Raw genomic sequence first — 14,016 nt, 5'->3', positions numbered from 1 at the left:
TCTAAATACATCATTTATTCCTATAGCACCAGCATATTATTTAGCATTTTACAATTAAGAACAAACAGTAATAAAACAATACTGGGTAATACATAGAGAGAGGTAAGAGGGCCCTACTCACAAGCTTACAGTCTATGGGACAATGGGAGTTTGATACATGAAGGTAAGCGTTACACATTGGACCAGCCAGATTGCAAAGGTAAAAAGTATTTAGTGGGCTGTAATATCAGTCACACAGCAATGTTGGTCAGAGGGCTGTGTAGCGGGTGGTAATAGGGTAACCTAGGGAGGGTAAGAAGGTGGTTGAAGAATATTATAAGCTTGTCTGAAGAGGTGGGTTTTTCAAAGAACGTTTGAAGACCAGAGGAAAGTCTTACTGTGCGAGGGAGGGAATTCCACAAAGTGGGTGCAGCCCGAAAAAAGTCCTGTAGCCGAGAATGGGAGGAAGTGATGAGAGTGGAAGAGAGACTCAGATCTTGTGCAGAACGGAGGTGTCGAGTTGGGAAATATTTTGAGACAAGGTAGGAGATGTATGTCGGTGCAATTTTGTTGACGACCTTGTATGTTAGTTATATTGGATTTGGTAAATAACAGGCAATCAATATAGAGACTTCAATATAGAGACTGACAGAGTGACTCAGCAGAGGAAGAACGATTTGCAAGGAAAATCAATCTAGCTGCTGCATAAAAAAATAGATTGTAGGGGTGAGAGTCTGATTGGGGGAAGACCAGTAAGGATAGAATTGCAGTAGTTGATGAGGGAGATCCATGAATTAGAGTTTATGTAGTGTCTTGTGTGAGATATGTACAAATTCTGGAAATGTTTTTTAGATGTATGTAACATGATATAGAGTCGATGTGGGGAATAAAGAATAGTCCAGGATCACACCTAGGCAGCGAGCTTGCGGGGTTTATGGTTATGTGGCCAATAGAAATGTCAGGCAGGTAACATCTATTGTTAGGTGGGAATATTTTTTGGCGAGAGGACATCAAGATGAAGTGGCAGAAAGACAGTCAGTAACGTGAGACAACACAGATGGCATCATTAGGGGTAGATAAGAAAGATGACTCAGCTGGGGACAGGACTTACCCCTCCCGAATTCCAGGCTTTTGCTAGCGTCGCCTGCGCCTCAGATAACGTCACATCAGTTAGAATCTTCCCATTCACCGCCAGGATCTCGTCCCCTCTCACAATTCCACCTGAAAAAGAAAAAACTAAATTTTCAGAAATAATGACCCCGGTTTAATGACCAGAAAGGGGTGAAATCAATTTTTCTATTCAAGTTACTGAACATATGGAAACATTGTGTAATCTCTGTGCTTGGATCGCAGAATATAGTTATATTGTGATCATCCTGTATATAGCGCCAACATATTCAGCAACGCTGCACAATCAGGGAGAAGAGTCTGATCGTGCTACAAGTACAAATAACGGGCCAGAGAGAGAGGGCCCTGCAGATAGTGGAGGAGGGCGAGTGATGGGCTTTCAGGTGGCAGCATTACGTCAGAGAATACCAACGTGGTTCCGGAGTGTAATAAACATCTCTGGAGATTGGCATGCCCTCAAAATGCCCAATATCTGGAAAGTTAGGCAGTCATCTAAGTGGGTGTTTCTCGCCCCGTTTTAGCGATTCCTGGGTATATAATACATTATTGCTCCCGATGTACTGGATTCACGGCACGCAAAGCCTTCATCCCTCCAAAACAGGTTTTTTGTACCAATCAACATTTGCTTATTGCAAATAATCGGCCATGATCAGTCTTGCACATTAGTATGTGATTTACTGTATGACCTGTCCATGTGGCTTATACCATGTCTGGTCAGCCCAGGAGTGATGGACTGTCCTATCTCTAGGCACCTTACTAGGTAACCTCTAGGTAAGTCACCATACCTAGGAGGTAACCACCGACTGCTGGAGTCACGTTGTGACCATAATGAACCTCTTGGACTCCAGGTCCAGTCTGAACAGGGGCATCAATACTCCAATACTGTTCAGTATGAAGATCCTGTGACCGGGGTCTACTCCTTCCCATGTAGACAGCGATTTAATTTCACCAGAAAAAGATACTTGGTCACCGGCCCAACGGGTATTCAATGACCTGATGGTCAGATGACAGCGTCTGAGTACCCACTGTGTGGATGAAATTCACTAACACATTTAGGGGTCTCTGCAAGAATAAAATGTGGTGCCACTAAACAGTCATCACCACAAACCGCAGCAATGCATATTTAAGCACCGCTGTAATGCACCATTCCCGGGCTACTCTGGGTGCCCCAGCGAAGTGACCCCTCTTCTGCAAAGTCTTCTTCCTGTTTACCGGCAGCTTAGCGCATGCACACAGCACTTCCACTGTAATGGATTCTGTGAAGACGGAAAGTCTTCAGCAGGATCCCATAGGAAATAACAGGTAACGACACACTGTAACCTGTCTGCGCAATGCAGAGCTCATCAAAGCTTCATGCACTGCAGAACATCACAGTCCCCATATTGATCTATTGGGGCTGCGAAGACAAACATTAAGTGGGAAATCTTTGATTTCTCCTCTATAAGCCCTTCATGCATTCTGCTGCTTTCTCCATGTAATGCGCATCACACTTGCTGGATATTATAAGGCCAATTTACTAAGTAACAGCTGTTTATATTTTCTTCTCCCAAGTTGGAAGGATGGTGGCTCAGACACGACGAGTTGTCAGAATCATCATCCGCAGAGTGCGGTGCACCCAGATCTCAGGCTGATTAGGTGATTGGCGGCTCAGACACGACGAGTTGTCAGAATCATCCGCAGAGTGCGCTGCACCCAAATCTCAGGCTGATTAGGTGATTAGCGGCTCAGACACGACGAGTTGTCAGAATCATCATCCGCAGAGTGCGGTGCACCCAAATCTCAGGCTGATTAATAATCACGTCTGATATTATTGTAATATGTAACAGATTTCCAATCTAATAACAATAGAGACACTTAAAAGTCTGAACGTTATTATACATGAATATAGTCCTAATTTTCATTGTTTAAATTGTAAAATAATTACATGTGATAAAACTAAATGTTAATAATTTATTTGAACATTTAAATTTCTTTGACAATCAGATTATTTGCCAATTTTCATTTGCGGTTTTCCGATCAAAATATTATTTAATGTACAAGAGAATTAGCCTGGATTCGTTACAATAGGTGCTGTCAGACAATATAACACAGATGTCAAACTATTGCTAAACTCACCATAGAGGCGCTGACAAATTAACATTAGTAGGAAACTCAAAATCTAATGTAAATCTGCTAAAAACTATTATTCAATAAATGATTTAATATACCGTGGTTGTCAGCGGCTCCCCCGTCGTATATAGCAGAGACCACGATTTTCCCAATGGGAGATTCAATGCCCCCTTCTACCACAAGGTCCAGGGATCCTTCCTGTGTCCAACAAGAAGTGCAGAACAGTATTATATATAATCAGATCTGAGCTTCTTACAATAGGTTTAACCCTCTACAGTGATTCTATATGCAGCAGAATAACGGGAGCGTGAGAGGGACAGGAACAAAGGACACACATCCATTGCTGGAGGAGCTAATCAATCCCCAAATGTTGTAATATTCTGTATTCTCTATATTGTACAATATATACATCAATTTGCTGATCAGACTTTATAGCTATGGCTGATGGTGCACACAAGTCTACTACATCTGTAGATAATAGACATTGTGAGCAATATACACAGACAGCTACGTGCTGTGACGTTTTACCTTTTTAATTCTTAGTTGTCGGACATCCTTCCCTGCGATCTGTTGCGATGCAAACTAAAAAAGAAAAATTGCAAGTTACACCACAAACACTAATATACATGTATTAAGTATTGTGTGTTACCTGATTAAATGACAGACAACCAGTTAGTAAAAAAACAATTATATATAAACGGCCTGGTACAGGGTGCGACGTACATTGTAGAATCACAATACCTGCGTCTGAAGTGGGTGGAGCTAGAATGAACATGCAGCCAATCAGCATTTACTGGTAGATGTAAATCAGCAGCAAGAACCAGCTCAGGATTACTCCCATTCAATGGATGAGGAAACATTTCTCTATATTAATACTTCCACCCAACTCTCATTTAATAAATAATATAAGTGATTGAAAGAGGCCGCCTTTTTCTCTAGATACCCTTTGTGGAGTGAGAAATCGAAGGTATCGATCTGAGGCCCTAGAAAGAGGGAGCCGACTTGGACAACGTAGGTGACAGAAGTTTCTGTCGGTTCAGAAAGGCTGAGCTGCGCTTATTAGTTTTTTTTTTAGCAGAACAATGATTAGATCCACCCCGCGAGGTCACAATTAATTAGCACGGTGACAGGTGAAGTGATGCCTCTGATATATCTCTGCAGATGCAATAAAAACACAACATGCAGCATCAAATCTGAAAAAAAGTTGTCCAAAAGTTCTTTCAAAGTTGCCTTCTGAACATTTTTAGGACCAAACAGAAAATTGATCCAATGTAAAATCCTGCAACATTTTCCACTTGTTTGTTTTAAAGATTAGACAGGAAACATTTGAAAGCAATAGTTATATGCAGGCCACTCCCACAGCGCCAGCACAAGGACAGTAATATATAGTCAGTGAGTAAATGACTCATGCGGGCAGGTATACCCCACCCTTCAATGTAAATGTTTAGGATCTAATCTCTATGAAAGATAAAACATTTGAGGAGTAAATATCATCAGTTAGTTGTTCTATGGTTCAGACACTAATCTAATTGACCGTACGATTGTATGGATTAATTTCTGCTGTACAGCATGATTTTTAATGTTTAAACACTCATTTTGTTGGCAGGACCAATAAATAGAAGTTTAATTTTATCGATAATTTCCATTTTTATTCCTGTGAGTGGTTATGTAGGTCGGGCCCCCAGCGTTCTGCTGTGCCCGGGGGCCTATAAAGCTAAGACGGCCCTGTATGACCAGAGCCGCATTAAGTGGTGACTTGTATTTGAACATTTATTCCTGACTTACCATTGTGTACGGGTCAAAGTCTTCCACATATTTCTGGAAACCCTCAATGAAAAGAAAACACAAAGTTACAAAAGGAAAGCTCCATTCTTATATAAACGTACAGAACGGGAGGACAGAGCGGGATAGAAAACGTCTCTCCCTGTCAGCCAGAAACACTCTAGAAACCTACCGGACACTGTAAGTACCTCCTGTGTCACAATCCACCAATCGTGATACAACAGAAACACTGCCATGAACCTCAGTGTGAATAATAAGGATATTACAAGTCATCTCTGATTCTCTGTGCCCCCTTCTAAACTCATCTCTGAAGGATGCGATCAAGAGAATAGACTCATTACACCAAATGTAACTACCAGACATCAAAGCTGTTCTGATCTCATTTATATTGTCTGTCTGTCAGATATATTCACTTCCTACAATTTACTAGTCAGCTCTCGTGTCATTGTCATGGTTTTACAGTAATTACTTGAGATGAAATGACAATGTATCCTCAGCAGATGCACAGCTCGTGACGGGGCTCACAGAATATTAAGTAGCCAGAAATGTTCTGCAGATAAAAAATACTGATTAAAATAAACGCAAAACATTATCTCTGGGAAGATCCAGTGTCTGCGTTATAAGCGGAGTGTCCACCATGTTTGACCCTGTAATAGTTGCAAAATGTGAATGATCCAGGACTGTGTCATGTGATCGACAGACAAGAAACGCAGATTATCGGTGGTTACTTGTCGCTTGCTAGATCTGAACGAGGAGTTGTACACCACCATCCGCTTTAACATCTCCGGCGGCTGCAGAATGAAAACAGATGACAAGATTTAGCAGAGAGAAACAAACTCATTGTGAAATATGTACATCACCTACATATCACCTATACAGCACATCACCTATACAGCACATCACCTATACAGCACATCACATCACATCACCTATACATCAATCACATCACCTATACAGCACATCACCTATACAGCACATCACCTATACAGCACATCACCTATACATCAATCACATCACATCACCTATACATCAATCACATCACCTATACAGCACATCACCTATACAGCACATCACCCATACATCAATCACATCACCTATACATCAATCACATCACCTATACAGCACATCACCTATACAGCACATCACCTATACAGCACATCACTTATACATCACATCACCTATACATCAATCACATCACCTATACATCACATCACCTATACAGCACATCACCTATACAGCACATCACCTATATGTGAACGCAGAACATGCTCACAAGATAGAAGAATTTATGCAGATTTTCGGCCTGTCCTGTTTTCTGCTGTTGCTTTTACTGTTTATGGAGAATATTAATGTGTTCCTAAGGTAGTAAATAAATTAACCTATTGCTACTGAATTTGTCTTTAGTTGTTACTAATTACACACGTTATGGGAACCTCAGAATAACGACTACAGACAGACCTGTTAGTGCAGCGTGGGGAGGTGGGTTAGTGATCAGTGTACAGTAACCCTAATTACCCCTACAGTGTCTGAAACACTGACAGTCTGTATATACAGATCCCATAGGGAACAGGTGCAGGAGACTAAATCAATGTCCTGGATAAAATAAAAGCCGATTCTATGGAAACGACACAATATTTCCCTCTCCATTAATTGGTTATTCCCAGTCTTGTGACAGATTCACACACAGTGATACAGTAACGAAATAATCACCAGTGCAGTAATGGTTATAAAATATGAGTCTTACCAGAGGATCCGCTTTCACCGCCGGTCTCAGTATAAAGTTGGAGTCTGGAGGCAGCATGACCGGTTTGGAGGGAATCGGCACAGCCGGCCGGCGCTGGGTAGGTGGACTCGGGGCAAACTGCTGCATTCCAAAGAGCGGTGTTGGCAAAAGGTAGATAATTAGACACTTTGTAACAAGGCACCGCAGAGTAGCATGCAGTGGAACACGTGACCGGGCGCGGAGCAGCATGCAGCGGAACACGTGACCGGGCGCGGAGCAGCCCGCAGCGGAACACGTGACCGGGCGCGGAGCAGCCTGCAGCGGAACACGTGACCGGGCGCGGAGCAGCCCGCAGCGAAACACGTGACCGGGCGCGGAGCAGCCCGCAGCCGAACACGTGACCGGGCGCGGAGCAGCATGCAGTGGAACACGTGACCGGAGCAGCCCGCAGCTGAATGACACTCACTAGTAATGGTACAGTACTGGGCGCTGAGAAATGCTCCCCAGTATCTATAGCTGTCTGCTTATTTCATCAAACCATTTACAGTTCTAGTTGACATTACTTATTACATACATGTTACTGACAGGTGTCTGAGCTGGCCGGCCAGCCCTGGTCTATCAGCCATACAGGCCTCCTACATGCCGAGAATGAGAGGAATCTGTCTGTCTATATCGTCATTATTACATCATATAATAGGGCCGGGGGGCTCACTGACGAGTGTGTAAGTTTTGTGTTTTCCATAGTCACAAGTGCAAAAAAAAAAAGGTTTAATCCACGTTGGTAAGGTAACACAACAGTCACATATCACACCCAACACACTGCAAATCACTGCACCCCAGGACCCCAGCTCCGGACCCCACGTACCAGCTGACTGCTCGACGTGGATGAGATCTTACTTATGTTTGACGTGTTCCTGACAACCTGTAGAAAACAGCCTTTATATGGTTACAGATACATAGAATCCTTATCTATAAGAAACACCAATGATCACTTTTTAGAGCAGAGTGAACCATTTAATAGTTTTGTTTTTGTCACATAACACCATATAAACGCTCCTGGTACGACGGACACCTAGCACCAGACACACACAGTCCACATGAACTGCGAGGATTCGGGATATAACTGTGTACAAGGAACCAGTCTCAGAGGGCGGCTGGTTACTTACAGAGACAGGGTTATTAGAATCAGGTGCAGGTGATATCTGACTACAATAAAACTCTTTATGAGGCAATAGATCATTCCCAGTGTTTATCTCAGCGCCTGTGTGGTTTATACCTCCTCGGAATTAGACTTTACTGGGAGGTAAATCTCCGTTATTAATCACCCAGGAAAATATACATGAAATAAAAGTTGACCTGGAAGGAAATTTCCATCTTAGCTAAATGGCTGCACCTGTCCCTCCGCTGCGGCGACAGTAAGTGCTTGAACAGAATTTTATAGGCTCATTTGTTATAAGTTAGTAGAAGATACAGCGCGTGCTGGAATATAACCACAAGATGTAACATCGGGCACCTCAAGGCCTCAGACCTGTGGGCGGCACGATACGCCGAGTCAGGCGTTCATGGTACTGTACCCACTGATTCCAATGACCCCATACCCACTAGTAATTGCTCTTGGGGCCACTAGCACTTTTTCCAATGCTGGAGAACATTTACCTTCAGTCTACTTCATTGTCCTCGTCCGACTGCATCTGTGTGTATGTCATACAGTACATGGGGGAGCGACGTACTATAGTGGAAGGGTTAATACAGAATCGTTATCTCTAACTACCCAGCAGTAACATAACGTCTCTCCCTGGAGGATTCTTACATTTCTTCTAAAGATATTTTTATCAACGTGAGATTGCTTCATGAATTGTTCCTCACCAGCACAGGAACGTTAGATATTTTCTTCCTTATGAAATAGTTTAAATAATTAATTGGTAGATGAAAACACATGAAATAGAAGGGTTGTGTCATTAATAGTAGCACAGAGCACATCCGTATAATGCTGCAAGATACCCGGATTGGATAAAATTGTTAATAGCGCTGACAAATGCAGCTTCTTATCAGTCCGCGTGGTCACACCCCCATAGGCCATAATACCACAACGCTGGCGCCCAGGAAAAACCGATTCCAGGGGCAGGAGCCCGGTATAACCGAGGTGGGGGGTTAGATGGGACGGATATACATTGGTTAATTAATGTCAATTCTTTGTTAAAGGAACAATTGTTAAAATCTATGTTGAGACACAAATAGCTTTGTGAAATCCACTCATTGCGTCACACTAAGCGCATAAAGACAGAGTCACAGCCTAAAATGCTTTTTAGTGGCACCCAGATTGTCATTAGTACACACAGGTACACACAGTGCTTGTGATGGGAGGTCTGACGTTATATTACGGTTGTATAGATATGGTAAGTTCCACTATGCGGACCAAAGGGTAACCAGGGCTGCAATTACGGCACAAAACAGCGCTTTATAGACTAAATGAGGCAACTGCTTGGGACGCACTCTTCTCGGGCAGCAGTGAGAGATGACAATTACTGATGTCGGGAGCACAAGATCACAGCAGATTCCTCGGCCTGGAACGCGATCTACAATGGGACATTCGCTAAGTTATTTATTAAACACACAGCAACCCTTCCACTTACTACCCCTTATCTGTATATCCCCAATTTCCCTGTTTGTCTCCACGGACCTGGCACTATCTGTATAATGACTCCCTGCTGTGTTCTCACTTAGTTATTCAGTGTGTTTGAATGTTTGTGTGTCCGTCGCTGGCGACTGACGTGATTGTGGAATGGAGGTGGGGTCTCAGAAGTCCATCTGTCTTATTCATGGACTTCTATCTGCAGAATATACAATACTATTATCCACATACATCTATAGAGCTCACCTTTGGGCTTGGAGGGTAGGTGGGTTCTGGGTTTGAAGACCTCAGAGCTGATCTTCCTCTATAGCTTTTTAACTCATCTGAGAACGGCAGTGGTGGGCGAGCAGAACCTGAGGACTGTGGTGGCGGAGGCGTTGGAGATGGCATTGCCGGGGAGGGCAAGTGCATCCATGTTGGCTGTATAGGAGGAGTCCTTGTTGGTGCTGGAGGTGCACTTCTCCTCATCATCGTAATGTTGGGGGAAGGAGCCTGGCGGGGGTTACTGGAAGCAGACAGCATCCGTGGCGAGGGAGGAGGGGGCGCCATCCTTTTGACAGGGCGACTAGGGTCCTCTAAATGAACTTCATCCAAATCTGTGGTGTGAAGCTGGATGCCACCAACAAACCTCTGCACAGCAGCGGCAGCGGGTACAGCCGCCGGAGCAGAGGCGACAGGCGGACGTCCTCCTGCTCCCTGCTCAAAACAACAGAAAGAGTTAACAACTGTCAGCAGGAATAAAACAATAATATCCGCTCAGTATTCCATAGCATTGGGGGGAGAATGGTGGCTCAGTGGTTATCACTTCTGCCTCACAGCTCTGGGGTCATGAGTTCAATTCCCGACCTTGGCCTTATCTGTGTGGAGTTTGTGCGTTTTCCCCATATTTGCGTGGGTTTCCTCCCACATTCCGAAAAAAAATACTGATAGGTTAATTGGCTGCTACTAAATTGACCTTAGTCTCTGTCTGTGTGTGTTTGGAAATTTAGACTAAGCCCCAATGAGGCAGGGACTGATGTGTGAGTTCTCTGTACAGCGCTGTGGAATTAGTGGCGCTATATAAGTAGCTGATGAAGATGATTAGAATATACAGAACAACTAAATCAGTGGTGGTAGCTATCCAGTGTGATGAAACAATGTATCAGTGATGTCACTGGCTCCTACTGACTGGATAGGCTGCATTCTCAGTGATGTCACTGGCTCCTAGTGACTGGATAGGCTGCACTCTCAGTGATGTCACTGGTTCCTAGTGACTGGATAGGCTGCACTCAGTGATGTCACTGGCTCCTAGTGACTGGATAGGCTGCACTCAGTGATGTCACTGGTTCCTAGTGACTGGATAGGCTGCATTCTCAGTGATGTCACTGGTTCCTAGTGACTGGATAGGCTGCACTCTCAGTGATGTCACTGGTTCCTAGTGACTGGATAGGCTGCACTCAGTGATGTCACTGGTTCCTAGTGACTGGATAGGCTGCATTCTCAGTGATGTCACTGGTTCCTAGTGACTGGATAGGCTGCATTCTCAGTGATGTCACTGGCTCCTAGTGACTGGATAGGCTGCACTCTCAGTGATGTTCCTAGTGACTGGATAGGCTGCACTCTTAGTGATGTCACTGGCTCCTAGTGACTGGATAGGCTGCACTCTCAGTGATGTTCCTAGTGACTGGATAGGCTGCACTCTCAGTGATGTCACTGGTTCCTAGTGACTGGATAGGCTGCATTCTCAGTGATGTCACTGGTTCCTAGTGACTGGATAGGCTGCATTCTCAGTGATGTCACTGGTTCCTAGTGACTGGATAGGCTGCATTCTCAGTGATGTCACTGGTTCCTAGTGACTGGAAAGGCTGCACTCTCAGTGATGTCACTGGTTCCTAGTGACTGGATAGGCTGCATTCTCAGTGATGTCACTGGTTCCTAGTGATTGGATAGGCTGCACTCTCAGTGATGTCACTGGTTCCTAGTGACTGGATAGTCTGCACTCTCAGTGATGTCACTGGTTCCTAGTGACTGGATAGGCTGCACTCTCAGTGATGTCACTGGTTCCTAGTGACTGGATAGGCTGCACTCTCAGTGATGTCACTGGTTCCTAGTGACTGGATAGGCTGCACTCTCAGTGATGTCACTGGCTTGTAGTGACTGGAAAGGCTGCATTCTCAGTGATGTCACTGGTTCCTAGTGACTGGAAAGGCTGCACTCTCAGTGATGTCACTGGTTCCTAGTGACTGGATAGGCTGCACTCTCAGTGATGTCACTGGTTCCTAGTGACTGGATAGGCTGCACTCTCAGTGATGTCACTGGCTCCTAGTGACTGGATAGGCTGCACTCTCAGTGATGTCACTGGCTCCTAGTGACTGGAAAGGCTGCACTCTCAGTGATGTCACTGGTTCCTAGTGACTGGATAGGCTGCACTCTCAGTGATGTCACTGGTTCCTAGTGACTGGATAGGCTGCACTCTCAGTGATGTCACTGGCTTGTAGTGACTGGAAAGGCTGCATTCTCAGTGATGTCACTGGTTCCTAGTGACTGGAAAGGCTGCACTCTCAGTGATGTCACTGGTTCCTAGTGACTGGATAGGCTGCACTCTCAGTGATGTCACTGGCTCCTAGTGACTGGATAGGCTGCATTCTCAGTGATGTCACTGGTTCCTAGTGACTGGATAGGCTGCATTCTCAGTGATGTCACTGGTTCCTAGTGACTGGATAGGCTGCACTCTCAGTGATGTCACTGGCTCCTAGTGAATGGATAGGCTGCACTCTCAGTGATGTTACTGGTTCCTAGTGAATGGATAGGCTGCACTCTCAGTGATGTCACTGGCTCCTAGTGACTGGATAGGCTGCACTCTGTGATGTCACTGGTATCTAGTGACTGGATAGGCTGCACTCTGTGATGTCACTGGCTCCTAGTGACTGGATAGGCTGCACTCTCAGTGATGTCACTGGTTCCTAGTGACTGGATAGGCTGCACTCTCAGTGATGTCACTGGTTCCTAGTGACTGGATAGGCTGCACTCCTCGTGATGTCACTGGCTCCTCTGCCGAGGGAAGGAGTTGGGTGGTATAAGGGTGTTCTGAGCAATGTACTAAGTCTGCGCATTTTGAAGAGCAACATAATTATTTTATGGATTGAGACTACTGAATTGAGATAAGATGTTGAAGAGGTCGTATTTTCAGGGTAGTTTCCTGCCATGCAGAGGGTCCCTCAGTCGTTTCCACTACGAAAAAGGAGCTGAGAGAGAATGGATATTGGGCCTTGTAATATGCTGTAATGGGGCCCATTGTGTATCGTCATATTGCAATAAATTAGTCACTCGCGCGGTTCATTTAAGCCAGAAATAAATCTACAAATGGAAAAGATCCTCAGATTGGTCGGCTCCTCCGCACAGTTGGGCGGGGTTCACCATCGGGAGATCACTGTGATGTGAGCCGGGGTGGCCAATCCACGGCGCTATGCGATGTGCATCCAGAGCGCTGTATAAGTGGCGTCTGCTACACTTTGGTGATGGTTTATGGTCATAAGTTGTTGTTACATTAATGTTAAAATCCAACTGTCAGTGCTGGATTATCGCCTTGTTTTGCAGTCATGTAACAGAAGTGTTGCTGAGAAAGGAATATAAATGTGATGTAAATGATAGTTCTACAATGATAGACGCGGCTTCTGTCTTCCAATCTCTCAGCTTGCTGGGAGCTAGTGACATCACGGAAACACTGCTTCACTACCGAGTATAATGCATTCAGATTACATAAGAATTAGGTATTTAGCTTCTTTATGGGTTCTACACATCCTAAACATAGGAACTAAAATATATAAATTCAGAATGTTGCTAAATTTTAATGTAGAAATAGTTAAATAGGCGGAATCCCTATTTTTCGTTTATTCACTACTTGCTCGTCTTAGATAATGTTTTGTCTGTAAGGAGATGACTGAACTCTGTACATACCACTGCGGCAGAGGTTACCGCTCTTCTTACCTCATGACCCTCGTTCTCAGCGGATGAGATTTGCTCCAGCCTGGTCTGGCAGAGTCTCTCCACCCAATGCTGAACTTTCTCCGACTCCTCCAAGTCTTCTCGCTCCGTCTCGGAGACCTTGGTCACATGCAAACGAGTTCCAACATGTGACACGTGTACCATCACATTTAATGTATATAATGCTACAGTGATCTGGGTTAGGTGGGCAACCTGCGGCTCCTAAGATGTTATGGAACTACAAGTGCCAGCACATGGTAGGCAGGGCATGCTGGGGCTTGTGGTTCCAGAACAACATGACCACTGTGGGGCAAGTTGGGTTCTTCATGGTGTCCCAGTGGTGAAGGAACAGATAATGAATAATATAATATACATCTCATATAGCATTTGGGCATTACACAGGCACGTTCTCGTTCTGTATACAGCAGACACATATGTAATAAGGGGGGAGGGATGTGAGCATGTTTGTGGGATTAGGGTCTGGTTGTCTATATAACAACTACTAATAGTTCTTCAGGCCAGATATTAAGCAGAATATGTACATTTAAATGGGGTTTATTGTCTGGATCAATCCTATCCACCATGTACAGGAAACAGGAAGGAGTAGGGGCAACTGCGCCGGAGGTCACCACTGTACCGGTCCCGGTGGTGGAGGACTCAGCCCATCCATATACGGTCCGTCTGAAGGGCATGAAACTAA

At 44.6% G+C, this 14,016-nt stretch overlaps 1 protein-coding gene across 5 annotated transcripts in view; it reads right to left on the bottom strand.

Annotated features, from left to right (window-relative positions):
- The window catches only part of USH1C (USH1 protein network component harmonin), a 66,688-nt gene that overhangs the window by 6,358 nt on the left and 46,314 nt on the right, over positions 1-14,016 (bottom strand). For 3 of the 5 annotated variants that reach the window (XM_075187555.1, XM_075187552.1, XM_075187553.1), the window contains exons 17-20: positions 5,002-5,043; positions 3,745-3,798; positions 3,315-3,414; positions 1,091-1,200 (exon numbers count right to left, since the gene is read on the bottom strand). In XM_075187555.1, coding sequence (XP_075043656.1) covers positions 1,091-1,200; positions 3,315-3,414; positions 3,745-3,798; positions 5,002-5,043 — 306 coding nt within the window. Of the gene's footprint in view, positions 1-1,090; positions 1,201-3,314; positions 3,415-3,744; positions 3,799-5,001; positions 5,044-5,726; positions 5,790-6,742; positions 6,863-7,586; positions 7,644-9,599; positions 10,050-13,319; positions 13,437-14,016 lie in introns of all 5 variants that reach the window. The other 2 variants (XM_075187556.1, XM_075187554.1) reach the window with 2 other exon arrangements.

Source organism: Mixophyes fleayi, chromosome 10 (assembly GCF_038048845.1).
Source record: "Mixophyes fleayi isolate aMixFle1 chromosome 10, aMixFle1.hap1, whole genome shotgun sequence".
NCBI classification, from domain to species: domain Eukaryota; kingdom Metazoa; phylum Chordata; class Amphibia; order Anura; family Limnodynastidae; genus Mixophyes; species Mixophyes fleayi.
Note: the sequence above shows the minus strand (reverse complement) of the source record. Positions and strands in the feature narration are given on the sequence as shown.